The sequence below is a fragment of the Columba livia genome, chromosome 6, assembly GCF_036013475.1.
Source record: "Columba livia isolate bColLiv1 breed racing homer chromosome 6, bColLiv1.pat.W.v2, whole genome shotgun sequence".
NCBI lineage: Eukaryota > Metazoa > Chordata > Aves > Columbiformes > Columbidae > Columba > Columba livia.
This window is the reverse complement of record NC_088607.1, coordinates 13,908,745-13,922,754: the sequence shown is the minus strand read 5'-3', so window position 1 is coordinate 13,922,754 and position 14,010 is coordinate 13,908,745. Positions and strand designations below refer to the sequence as shown.

At 43.0% G+C, this 14,010-nt stretch overlaps 1 protein-coding gene across 3 annotated transcripts in view; it reads left to right on the top strand.

Moving 5' to 3' along the window:
• The window catches only part of CNNM2 (cyclin and CBS domain divalent metal cation transport mediator 2), a 121,486-nt gene that overhangs the window by 92,866 nt on the left and 14,610 nt on the right, over positions 1-14,010 (top strand). For 2 of the 3 annotated variants that reach the window (XM_065067128.1, XM_021295875.2), the window contains exons 2-4: positions 3,763-3,906; positions 11,280-11,417; positions 13,532-13,701. In XM_065067128.1, the coding sequence (XP_064923200.1) occupies positions 3,763-3,906; positions 11,280-11,417; positions 13,532-13,701 (452 nt within the window). Of the gene's footprint in view, positions 1-3,762; positions 3,907-11,279; positions 11,418-11,588; positions 11,654-13,531; positions 13,702-14,010 lie in introns of those variants that run through there. The other variant, XR_010473461.1, reaches the window with a different exon arrangement.

Here is a 14,010-nt window from a genome sequence, read left to right as displayed (position 1 = left end):
CACTCTTGCTGTTGGTGGGGAAGCTGAGGCAGAAAGCAAGTGCTGCCTGCCCGTGGCCACAGAGGAGCTGTGGGACAGAGCACTGCCCCCAGTTCTGTCCCGGTGCTGCTTATTGCACGTCCCTCAGGTCATTTCTGCCGCTGTCATCAGATCTGGCCGTGCTGCAGAGCCGCCTGCTTCCTCAGTCTCGCTGCATCAACACTTAACATGACTGATTAAAGAAAGATTAATGCCATAGATGTAGTGTGGTTAGACACCGTGGCCGAAAAATCAGTGAAGTATTGAAATTATTTATATATTTTTCCATGTATGCTTGCTCTCTCTCAGTTCAATTCGTGTTCTGCTCTCGAAGCTGTAGGAATAATATAGGCAGTCCAGGTTTCCTTACCTAGACGTTTAATTTGTTCAACTCCTTGTTGAATATGTGTTGTATGTCCTTAGCAGTGGAAAATACAGTTGAAACTTCACTTTCTCAGCTGAATAAAACAACAATATGACAAATACCAGTGGACTGATAAAGTCTTTGAATAAAGCTGTAGCCAATTTCTATTTAAAACACTCAGAGGAGTCATTACTTTACTTGCAGGCCTTTTTTAAAGCAGGGCACATGCTGTGTTGTGCTCTTTTACGACGTGTAAAGAACTCCTTGCACTCCTCTGGCTTTTCCTTTAGCCTTTTCTGCCTTGATTACTTCCATACATGGAGGGTGTTTCGCAGTCACCTGCGCAGCAGTATGAGAGGGCAGCCAGTCCAGGAATGCATCCTCATGCCACCTCTGTCAACAGTGTTGATGCACGTTCCGCTGTTTGGTGATTTCTGGCAAATTACTGGATCTGGGTCAAAATTAGCTGACAAAGGCCCAAGAAATGTAATTTTCAGCTCTGGTCTGCTGTGTCAAGTGACTGCATGAGCATTGGAGCCAGTGCAGAAGGAGACACTGGGAGCAGAAGGCAGCCTTTTACGGGTAGCCCCATGAGATTACCTTAAATTCATCTGACCTCAGCGAAGTGGTGGGTTCGTGAAAGTCATGAAACTTGATAGTCAAGAGGGAACAAAGGTTCATGTCAGCCTGCACGTGGATAATTTATCTTTTTTCAACAGATAAACTCTCTGCAACATGTAGTTTTAATAATGAGGGTAGAGCTGAACATCGGTGTTACCCACCAAAGAGTCTTATGACATTTGAAACTAAGACGACTTTCAAGGGTCTTGATACTTTGGGTGATAAATAAAAAAAACCCTAAAAATCAGAGATCATGGCAGAGCCAGAAAAAAATGTTTCTAGCCTTCTTTTTCTTTATAGAAAGTGCAAAATGTTGGATAGATGCCCATAACTAATTCCTTATCAGCTCACTTTGCATAAGAGATCAGTAGTGAGTACAGACTTTGGCCACTGGTCTCATGATCGTGACTCTTGCTCAGATCAGAGTGCTGTGGCCACTGAAATGGGGAGAGTGTAACGTATTTTAAATTCTTGATGAGGACCACACCCCAATGGAGAGGGCAGGTAACTGGTTTTGTGGCTGAAAGTCATGCACAGCTTCCCGTGGTGGTGCAGCCCCTCAGCTCCTTTCCCAGTTCCATAAATCTCTCCCGTTGCTTGTAGATGTGTCCAGGACTCTACTGTTAGAAGGACTGTCCTTTTCAAAATGTAGAATTTTATCACCTAGTTCAGCTTTATCTTAGGCAGTGCAGAAGCAGAGGAGAGGGCTGTAATTTAGTGATTCTGACTAAAGCTGAAACAACGAGTTTGATAGCATTGTTTGTTTGTTTGTTTTTGAACTTTGCCTACTTCTACAGATCTGAGCACTCCTACCATTTCCTAATGTGTGTGAATGGTGATCCTCGGGAATTCGCATCTGAATAAGCATGTGCAAGCCAGCTGCTCTGGTCTGCGATAGAAAGCTTCTTGAAGGAGTTATGTCTTTTGACTTGAAAACAAATATACTAATATCTGAGCAGGCTCTGGGAAATAAATTACAATATTTTTGTTTGCCCATGTGACAGTTTTTTGTGCTACATTTGTCCTTGAGCGTCATCATATTTGAAGGATGTAATTGGAGTAAGGTATTAAAGGAGAACAGCAATGGTAATAGTACTTAGGTCTTTCATCTTTGTATTAAGTCACCTTTTTTTTTTTTTCTTTTAATGCTGTTCATTGAGTGTTAAAAAGAGCTGGAAGTGTTACAAGGAATGCAAAGAAATAAAACCTGGCAGAGTGAAAGACTTTCAGTACAATATGAAAGTTGATCCTTTAAAATCACAAATCTTCTTTCTCTTAATTCACTGTAGAATAAGGTCTCCTCAAGATAAGACTCAGCAGTGCTGTGGAGTTGGTATTTAAAGTATGTCCATCTGCATCTAAACGAGTAGCTCCAAGACAATCAGATTATGCAGTAGTTACTTTGGTGAGAATATCGCCTAAGTGGAATGGAAACTTCATTTTGAGTCTAATATTAGACCCTGCTTTGGAAAATTCCTTTTAAATGATCACAAGCTGGGAATAGCAAAAGAATTTAACTTTCGACAGACAGCATTCACCAAGAATTTGTTTTTAACTGCTTATGTTGGGTCCCTGGGAAAGCAGATGTGAAAAACTTACCAAAGTGAATTGACTTGACCTGATGCAATGTTTATATCAGTAGTTGATAAGTTTTCCTCCCTCGTCTAATTTGTTCAGGATATTTTCATTCTTTAAGCATGAGTAAGTCTGGGTTGGAATAGCTTGAATGCTTGGTAGTCTAATAATCCGAATCTTAAAACATGCAAACGTTATTGCCTATAAAGGGGTCTAAGCAAAGCTGAACTATTTTGGTTATCTTCCACGGATGGGGATAAGTATCGTTTTTGAGACTGGCGAAGAAGAACATGAGACGAGGTTGCTTACCTCCTCATAGTTCAGAAAACATTGATATCTGCTCTGTTCATGCTTCAAAATGCCACTTGTATTTGGTGAGCCCTTTGAATGCTTCTTACTTTTTATGCATCTTTACAAAAGACCGGCTTTCAATGGCAGGTAGGGAAACTGGCAACCAGGGATGTCAAAGCAGATTCAAAGTGTCATGATATTATTATTCCTGCAGCAAAACAGATTTTAGGAGTTATGGAATACATTGTGAATGATGCACAGCACAGGGATTTTTAGAGCCTCTGTTATCTCTCATTGTGGCTTTTCTCTCTGTTGATCAAACACTGTTACTTTGATTATTTTAATTAATTAATTCCTAAATAAGCCTCTCCTTCTGTATGGAGCATGTCTAAATAAATTATTTTTGAGAGAGGGAGGGCAAAAAGGGAAACTCATGGATTGGGCTGACCTCGCCAGCTCTACCCTGTCCACATGCTTCTGTGGTTTGGCCGTTGCTGCTGTTGTTTCCAAGCTTGAGGAGAGCATCCACGGGAGCTCGTTGCAAAGGAGGGCTCCAGCCTGGCCGTCCTCTGCCAGTGTGTGGGACAAGAACTGGAACAACAAGATAATACAATGAATTCAAGGCAAGGGTGACAGATTTGCTGGGAAAGACATTAGAAAGAGAACAGTGATCTCTTGAGCTGCCCTCCTTTGGTGCATTAGGTGGATTTATGTGACCCAGGAATGCATTTCTTGGACAGAAATCAGATTATGATTTTAAGCATCTGCCTCTTTTTTCATGAAACCTGGCACCAACCTTTTTGTCCTTTTACTTGTACCTGTGTGTCTATAATTCTGCTATAATTTCTGACCTTTCAGGAATATGTCTAAATTGCTGATCTGTCTCCTTGCAGGCAAGTCTCACCTGGCTATAGTACAAAGAGTAAACAATGAAGGAGAAGGAGATCCTTTTTATGAAGTCCTGGGAATTGTCACTTTAGAAGATGTGATTGAAGAGATCATCAAGTCTGAAATTCTGGATGAAACAGATCTATACAGTGAGTAGAAATATTTGCACTTTGTTTATAGACAAGAGGACAGACTCCATTCAGCAGCGCTTGTGTTGCTAGTGGCTGTGTTGAGGGATGTAAGTTGCTGATTTAAAATCTCAGTGGTCAAAAGACCTGCAGATCCCTCAGATGGTCAAAGTAATTTTTGTTTTCACAGCACAGGCACTTCACCTCTTCATGTTGTATTAACTCTGAAACAGGACAGCTATCTTTATTTGACCCTTCCAACAAGAAGGTTTGCATCTGCAACAATCTGGTCTCTCCTGCTGGCTGTTCTCCACCACAGTGGCCTGGTTAAACCTTTTTGTTACAGTGCTCACACCTTCCCACATTTTCCCCCAACCTCCCTGCCTCAAGGGCCTGTAGTCCATGTCCTACCCTACTTTAGCAAGAAGGCAAGCAAATGCCATGCCTCGAGAAGGGGAATGGAGTCTCTTTAGAGTCTCTGTCACTCATTCAGAAAGACTGAGAATGGAAAGTCTTCTGAAGGGCTGAAATCCAGCATCTCCTAAATGACTCCTCTTTTTATCACTCAGCACAGCTCCTTCCTTCCTTGTGTTAACATATGTTGAGGGAGATAATGCTGCAGGTCAGCTGTTACCTGGGACTATAGGGATCTGGACTCTTTCCCAGTTTAGAGTCTGTCTCATCTTTGGTCAGTTACCTCAAGTGTCTTTGCTTCTCTCACCATCTGCACAGTCTGGCCTGTGCATACTGGACTTCCTTTCTGTCATTATTCATCTGTCTTATCTGTACTTTGATCACTTGCTGGCAGATGCTGTTTTTTACTATGTGTTCACGTGTAGCACAATGACATCTCTAGATTCTATTGTGACAGAAATAATAGAAATAATAATTTTAAATTCCTTTAAAACTGTTCAGCTTTCCTTTGCTGTCTTTTTCTTCCTTCATTAAAGCGATCTGAATGTTTCTACAACATCTTTTTCAGGCCAACACAAGAATCTTCTATCCTCTCTCCAAGCCAAATGAGCACTTTACACTGTGGGATAGACATACTTCTACTTTTCTGAATAGATTGTTATTGTCTGAAGTACTTTCTGTAGCTGGTCAGTATTTTACCAGTATTTGTGTGCCTAAAGGTTCATGTAAATCACAGTTGTGTTTTACAGTATGATAAACAGTCTAATTACTATGCAAATCACAAAAGTCCAATTAGTATCGATTTCTTTTCATACCTTCACAAATGAATTGTGGGCTAATCAGTTACAACATAATGCTTTCACAGGGTGAATTCACACTTTCTTTTATACTGCAAAAAGATCCTATCTTTGTCACATCACCTTTGAGATATTTCCATGTTTCTACAAGTGAAAAGACATTGCATATGCTTTTCAATGTGTTTTCTTTGTTTTGTTTTCCCCTTGTTTATTAATGGAAACCACTTAGATCATGTTCTTCAGGACACAAAAAAAAAAAGCTTTGACCATTAATAGAGTATTAGAGGGCAAGGGAATCGGAATTTAATTTTGCTGCTTGAAGACTTTCGAGGTTAGCAAAATGGAGCTGGTGAACATGAGTTCATTTGAAACTCTCCTTCCTGGGCACGTTTTGCTATCGAAAATTCCTGGTTCGGTATAGGAGGGAAACTTCACTTCTTAGGCTTCCTGGAGGACACAGGAATTTTTTGGGGGTGGCTCCTGCTATGTACCGTTAAGATGAACTTTCTTTATGAAGCACAGGAGTTCATTGCACCGTTTAGATTGAAGGAAAAGGTAACAATAAGGGAGAGACCAGAAATACAGAGAAGCTGAGAGGATCACAAAGATGCAATAGGTTTTGCATTTGAGCAGACTGATGTGCTTCCAATTGGTGTAGTGATGGGAACATGCTTTGATTTTACTGAAGGTCCATTATTGTTCACTATATGTTAAAGCAGCTAATTTTTCATGTTGATATCAGTGTGTCAGTGCCTGTAACCCCATTTAGAGTTCTCTGATCCTGTCTATTATAAGACTGAGCCAGCTTGCCCAGCCCAGACCAAGACAACTTGAAACCTTTGGCATGATTTGCTCTATGCTAGGTGGTAACTTAAAAGTAGACCTTATGAAAAATGTTGGCAGCATAGTTATGCCTATGTTCTGAAGTTTTAAAAATGTTTTGTTTTCTTTGGTGGAAACTTGGAATTTGATGAACTGGCTGACCTTGGCGTTGGAATTGTGCCTTTCTGGTGTTTCCATGACCATGGATTTGAACTGTGTTAGAAGCAACTGTAAATTTACAGTTTTTGCTGAAAGCTGCTCTCACTGCTGAAGCTCGGCAGCTGAATTTCTTGAGGGTTGCATGTCCAGTAAATGTGCAGTATTTCTTTAGATTGCTCTAGTCTGCTGTGTTTTATGGCTTGCAGAGGTGTGCAAGGAGAAGAAATGTGAGCAAGAAAAAATACTTAATATGTCTGACCTATCAACATCTGGATAGACTGAGTACTTCTGAGTGTGAGACTCTGTGTTGGAGAGGCTGATGGGGTGGAGAGAAGAGGTTTGTGTTGCGATACAGGATACATCGCAGCCAGTGTCACAATGAAGAGCTGTCAGTGTGTTTAGCTCTTAGTATTGGAAAGTTAGAATCATGGAGTTGTTGAGGTTGGAAAAGACCTTGAAGATCATGAAGTCCAACCGTTACTCTAGCACTGCCAAGTCCACCACTAAACCATGTCCCTGAGCACCACATCTACACGTCTTTTAAACACCCCCAGGAATGGTGAGTCAATCACTTCCCTGGGCAGCCTCTTCCAGTGCCCAACACTTTCAGTGAAGAAATGTTTCCTAATATCCAATCTAAACCTCCATTGGTGCAACTTGAGGCCATTTCTTTTTCTCCTATTGCTTTTTGCCCAAGAGAAGAGACTGACAACCACCTTGCCACAACCTCCTTTCAGGTAATTGTAGAGAGTGATAAGGTCTGCTGTCAGCCTCCGGGCTAAGCAGCCCCATTTCCCTCAGCTGCTCCTCATAAGAGTTGTGCTTTAGACCCCTGACCAGCTTCATTGTCCTTCTTTGGTCATGCTTGGTGCATTTTTTCATGGTTGATGCACTACCCAAATTTCTCCTGCACCCCCATGGTGGGAGAGCATTTCTCAACCTTCTGAGAGGCCCAAGAGAGAAAGCTGTATGTTCTGGGTTGGCTTCAGGCTGCAGAGTCTGCTTGGGGAACACGGAGTTCACCATTTTGACCTGGTTTTGACTGGTGGCCTGTCTTATTTTGCTCTTTCTAATTGAAGATGAGTTTAATCATCCCTTTGTTGCAACTGGAATGCTGCCGTTTTGCACGCATACCAATTCAGAGAGAGTTAGCCCCACGTGAAGAATCTGGGATTCTTCTACAAATTAAATACTTTAACACACCCTTGTGCACGTCCTGTATGTTGTGGATAAATAGCCTGGTTCTAACACCAGCTTACATTGCATTTTTACGTCCTCACCCGTGTGCTGTTCAGCAGTCCATGCAGGGGCATTCGGTGCTGGGCACATGAGTTGCTACAGAGCTGCACTGGTGCTGCTGTGGTAGGTTTCACCTAATAATTTTTCTTTTTAGCCTTGGCAAGTAAGTTCCCTAAGGGGAAGACCACATCATACCCTAACATTCCTATTTCCAAGCAGCTGTCAAAATATGTATGTTAAATATATGTGCTAATAAACTCTGTATCACTTCTCTCATTTAAGCCATGGAGCTATGGGAATAAAAATTGTTTGCCCTAATGAGTATTTCTGCTGTCATCAGTGAAAGGACAGCTACCTAGAACAGATTGTGCAACACCGATTTGTCTGGCAAGACCTACGGATATTGGCATGGTGTGCGTCAGGCTCCTGTGCCAGGAGGGCAGAGCTTTGTGTAGCTGGAATCTAATCTTTAGATACACCAGGGTGGTTGCCACCCATTAAAATGTGCTGCTTTTAACTTGTTGGCCATTTGGATTGTGGACTTGCTAACCTTCTGTTGTCTCACACTGGTAGGCTACAGGAGCTGCATCTTTACATGAAGCTATTTTAGGCTGTTTTAGAGCTTCAGGTTTAGTCCTGCTGACTTTCTGTCAGTTGCCAAAACGTGTGATACACAGGACAACCTTGTTTCCCAGCTAGAGACAAAAAGAACTGGCAAAACTAGCTTAGTTGATTCTTAAACCTTTCTTTTAAAATGAATAAAACTCACAGGCTTAAAAAGACCTGTGCAGTGTGTGGGACATAGTCTGTCAGCCTGGGTGTGTGCATCACTTGGGGAAGAGAGAAAAGGGGTGTGGGGCATGTGATGAGTGGGACTCTGGCATCCACCTCTGACTGCCTTGAGCTGGGCATCCCGGTACTGAGTATGGGTACAGGGTCAGTGAGTCTGGTCCTCTGGGAACTGTACTTTCTTTTTGCTGGAGTGTCTGATGGATGCACATCTCAAGCAGTTGCTTGTCTCTCTGCTTGTACAGTTCTTGTGTGCCAGACAGAACCATACTTCCATTTGATGAAATGTTTTTGTCCTCATTCTCTTGTGGAGCTCACTGCAGATGTCTACTCCATCCTGCGGACAAAAGGACAAAAAGGAGCACAGGAAGAGAACAGAACGCTGCCCGGAAGGTTGTGTACATGCATTTGCAGTGCCCCTCAGCTGTCTCTAGTCCAAGCTGGCTCCTTCAAGGAAATTCTTGGAATCATTTTTGGTGTTCTGGAATTTCAGGAATATTACAACAGAGATCACAACCTTACTTATATTTGGACCCATCCTCTTCTTGAGTTCTCTCCCTCAGCCCAGGAGCTTGTGGTCAGCCTTGCTGCCTTTGATTTGAAGGAAAAGTCGTAATATTCCCAGAACTTACTGAAGACAGTTGCAATATTTGTTGATATCTCACCAAAAGTTATACTGAGGGTATCCCTCATGCATCACATTGTTTATGTTGCGGTACCAAACAACGTCACAGCACTTTGTGAGCAGATGTCACCTCAGTGTGCCAAGGTAACTTCAGTGCCCAGGTCTCCATCTCACTTACTGCAGAAAGGACAGACAGGAAATAGCTGGTCCAGATTCAGTTACTTCTGTCACCATCCAGTCCTTGGTTCCTGTGTCTTATAAGAAGCTCAGAAGTTGTTTTGATAGTGAAGAATAATGAAAACCATCCATTACAAATATAAGGCAAGATAATGGTCTTAAGCCCTATGGCTCTGCTCTTACTGTATAGTATTATAATCACTAGCAGGAGAAATCCTGAGATGCTTTACTGCCCTGCTGAAGAGACATTTTCCTGTCCCAGGCCCAAAACTCATACTTGTGGTGACATTTGTCTCTCTGAAGAGAGCAATGATGGAGCTCCTTGTGAGAACGCATCTCAGTGACAGTGTTGTAAAAAATAGCATTCTCTGAGCTTTTCAAGTGAAAGCACTGTTTTTATTCTTCTTGCTGCTTAGAAGAGGTAGGACCTAGTGAGATATTCTGGCAGACTTTTCTCCTGTTCACCTGCTAGTGCTTTGGTATCCATCTTTCTTTTAACTGCAAGTACGGATAAGGTCTGTCTCAGAGTATATTCCTAAAGCAGTGATTGTTTTAGTCTGTAACTGCTCCCTTCAGTGGTTTCTATTTGTGTAGTCCCTGATGTAGCTGAGGTCTCAGGTAAAGTACTACTAGGGTAAGAGGCTTCTGGTTTCAAAGAAGAAAAAAGGCATGGGTCATCATTGTTTTCCTCCATGTGCTTGGAAACAAATATCTCAATTTTTCTGATTGGCACTGCTCCCAGAATGAGCTTTAGATATCTAGAGTGGGTACTGTACTATCAGTAAAATGTCGCTGCTCTGTCTCTGATGGTCCTATAGTGGAGGCTTGTCCAAGGGAAGTTGAGAATCTAAATGTATTCATAACTAAAAGGCTAGGTTAGGTGACTTGGGAAAATCTTTCTAGAAATCTGTTACCAGTATTGTGCATTTCCAAGCTGCCAACTCAGCTGCTCTGAGCCTTATGTAGTCTGTCACATATATTAGGACACGTACAGGACTCCAGTTCTCAGTGGCTTGTTTGCTATGATACATCACTTAAATAATCTTTGCATACGTAACCCAAAACCTGGAAACAACTTACCTGGAGTATACATGATGTTTCACAGCCTTAATTTCACCTCTTCACACTCTTTCGTGTGTTTGCCTGATTTCTCTGCAGTGAGTGAATGCACCTGTCTGTGGTCCCCCAAAGTCCGGTCATTTTAAACAAATTACTAGGGGTGTGACAGACTAGTAGCTATTGTGTTTTCCTTATCTTTCCCCACTAAGGCTCTAGAACCTGAGCCATCCCTCAGGTCTCAGGAACTCACAGTAATTGCCTTAAGACTTGGGTTTTCTGCAATATACAGTGGAGCTCAGAGCTGCCTGACAGCATTCTACTGCTTATAGCCAACGCCACCTTATACACTGTGTCAGGAGAAGAGCAAGACCCTGCCATCTGAGTGGAGGCCTCTTCTCCCTGGAATTGATGCATACCATATCCCAACATGCCTAAACCCTCTGCTTGCCTGGTTTCCTAGACATTTGGGCAGATTAACTCAGCAGGGGGATGATGACAGCTGAGTTGTTTGTGCCTCTACAACTCCATCTTTCATGTTGTCTTTCACAAATAGGGATTCCCCACCACAGAGCCTGGTTTAAGACACAGATGAACCAAGTGGCAAGTATTTAGCTGAATAAAGGACAGGAGTCCAGAATCACTAGCAGGTGAATTCCCATATTGTAACTTGTGAAGCTGCTCTGTACTTCATTCTGGCTTCAGTGCCTGTAAATTGACGAGGACAAAAGAAACTGTATTCTCTACACATTGGGAATTACCTGGACTAAAGGTGTGCAGATTTTGCCAAAGCTGTGAAGGGTCAGTGGAGCCATGGTTCAGCATAAGAAATAAGCCATTGTGTATTTAGTCTATGTTCTTGATGGGAATTTTATAAGGAATATGTATGGAAAAAGTAGCTGTCACAGAGATTGTTTTAGAGCAACACCTTTTAATTGTTAGTAGCACTGAGCAGGACTCCTCTTCCCTGCCTAGAAATGCACATGCATCTTTTGTATAATATGCAGAGCTGCTCTGCAATTAGGCGTTTGCAAACGGAGACTTTTCCCCCATTGAAGTGACAGAGAAGGGGCAGAGACCGTGGGCTCCTGGCTCTGCAGGACAGGGGCTCATGGTGGGTTGAGCCCTCACCACAGTTCCCTGGTTGTTTCTGGTTTGTGCTGGGTCTTGCATGCACTGCAGGGGGGTCTGTCTGCACCCTGTGCTCTGGGTGTCCATCCCGACTGACTCCATCCAGCGCGGTTTGTGTTGGACCTCTGTTGTGTTTCTAACAGAAATCGCTTCCTTCCTTTCTTCTCCCACCCTCCCTTCCCCAGCTGATAACAAGACGAAAAAGAAAGTAGCTCATCGGGACAGGAAGCAGGACTTCTCTGCCTTCAAGCAGACAGACAGCGAGATGAAGGTTAAAATATCACCACAGCTCCTCCTGGCAATGCATCGGTTCCTCGCAACAGGCAAGTGCGGGTTATCTTGTTTTGCAGTCGTGCCAGAGCCTCGGAGGCAGTTTGTCAGCAAAGGCCGGTGAGGTGGGTGGGACAGTGTAGGCGGGAAGGGAGGCTGGATTGTGGGGTGACAAATAATGCCACTGTTGTTTCTTTTTAAATTCTCTCCTCTCCTGTGTTCAGTGTCGGCATGAACCCTCTGAGACATTTACCAGGGGTGGACCAGTAACTTTAAATTGGTCTGAAAGGTAAGGATGAATGCCAAGTGCCGCACTGCATGTCTAGAGTCCGTCAGATTAACAACTAGCAAGTACACCCTGTTAGGAAGAGCTCAGGGAACAAACCAAAGAGGACTCAATACCATTGGCCAGCTGACTGTAATTGCACTCTGGCGCCTTCTCCAGAAAGAGATGCTGGACGTTTTGCAGGAAGGTCTCAACCTGTTCCGTGAGACTTTTTGACTCCAAATGAAAAACTCTCCCGACACATTTAATACAGACTGCGCAGGCGGTTGAACTGTGCTTTTAAAAATGGATTTCTGGCTGGCTTGTGTGACCTCCGTTGATGACTTCAGGTTTCAGAGGACAGTTGTCTCCATTCCAGAACAGCTTGATGTTTTAGCCCTTGGGTGGGCAGTCTGGCAGAGGCCAGGGCCTTGAATGGTTTCTTGCAGCTGACACTACATTTCATCGTAAAGTTGGTCCCTTCACTTCAGAGATGAGACCTGTTAACAGGAGAGCTTGTGGAAAACATACCTTCCTATTGCTCATGCTGTCTCTCTTTGACATTAAAGACTTCTCACACACAGGCGTTTCAGACGGGCGTCTTTCACTGCCATGTTCAACGTGTATTCATGAGTTGAAAATGATAAAGTTGTTTTGTCTCAAGTTTGCCAGCTCAAGTTGGAAATTAGCACTTCCCTTCCTCTAAGATGCAGTAACTGCCTGCCTAGATGCTCCTAGTCTGCCTTCCCGCTTTATTTTGCCTCTGTGACTTAAGAGAAACATGTATGTGACCGGTTATCGCATCTCAGCTGAATGGCAGTAATTCCTTAGAAGGCTTGGACTCCTACAGCTCATGTGCACTTGAGTGTGTCCTTGGTGAAAGGAAGCAGTTCAACAGGAAGATGCGGATTTAACAGCAAGCAAGGCGTTGTTCATGTAGTGGTGCAAGACTTGATGGAATTCCCTAAACATCTGCTCAACAGACGTAGTCTCACAGTGCTACTTCTCTACTTGTTTTGTGGATGGAAGGACTGTGTAGCATAAATCCAGGTCTGGCTGTGAAGCCACTGCTAAATGAGATGAAAGCTACAGTTTTGGTTTCTCTGTTCTAAATTGAGAATAGAATCTTTAGCAGATGCAAGGTCACGGGTCATTAACAGTCCTGTTCTGAAATGAGGCGTTAGGAAAACTTATCAATTTGCATGTGTAAATCTCAACATTCCTGGCCTAACTCTCCCACACAAGGACGAGCTTTTCCACTTCAAACGCTCCTGTTTGGAACACTGAAGAGCAAGTGGGTAGGGGATGTGTTCTGTGTCAGGCGTTAATCCCACATGGTTTGAACTGACCTGCACTGCCTCTCACTTTGAGTAACTCTTCCCATATGAACCGTGGCAGCCCCAGTTGTGTCACTGATTTATGTAGAGCATCTATGTAGAACAACTTTCTAGGCCTTGAACAGTGTTTTGTTTTGTTTTTTTAAGTGCAATAAATGCAGTAACACTTTGAGGAAGGAAGAAAAAAATTCAAAGGTTCTCCATGCCCCAATTGTAAAACTTCGCCATTTACAACTCTCCAGTGAGCCTGTACAAAGAACTGTGACTCTGAACTCTCAAGTGGCCAAGGCTGCCTTTCTTTTTCTTTTCCCTTTCAGATGAAGACATGGTTTTTGGTTGTTTTGAAAGATACTTCAGTAATGAAAGTTGGGGCGTTCCTGTTTTGTTTTTGTTTTTTTTTCCCCCCCTTACAAATCTAACAATCTCAAAAGACAGGAAGCCTGCAATACCATAATGGATCACTCTGCATCTGTGTGTCTTTTATAGGCAAATGCTTATTAACGAGTATTGCTAACTTCTTGCCAGGCATATGAAGTGTAATGCCAAGTTGTGTCTTGTGTTATAGAAGTAGAAGCCTTTGGTCCATCCCAGATGTCAGAGAAGATCCTTCTCAGGCTGCTAAAACATCCCAACGTCATCCAGGAGCTGAAGTACGATGAGAAGAACAAGAAAGCCCCAGAACACTACCTCTACCAGCGAAACAAGCCCGTCGACTACTTTGTTCTCATTTTACAGGTCAGACATGTGATTATGTAGCTGTGTGCAAAATCATGCATCTCCTGACAAATCCCTCTCTATACCTCTTCTAGTTGTTGAAGTTTGTCTTCTTTCAAACATGGGAATGGAGCTATGGTTCCTGGGAACTGCTCCTGCCTCTTCTATGATCTTGCCAACCTTGAAGAGCTCACTCAGCTGTTTTCAGCCTCAGTTAAACCACCTGTGAAGGGTAGACAGCAGTTCCCAGTTCCAGTCATCTGTTGAAAGTTGCTGATGCTTTAGGTGTCACTAGGATAGGCAAAGCAAAGGAATCCCTGCATACAGCTG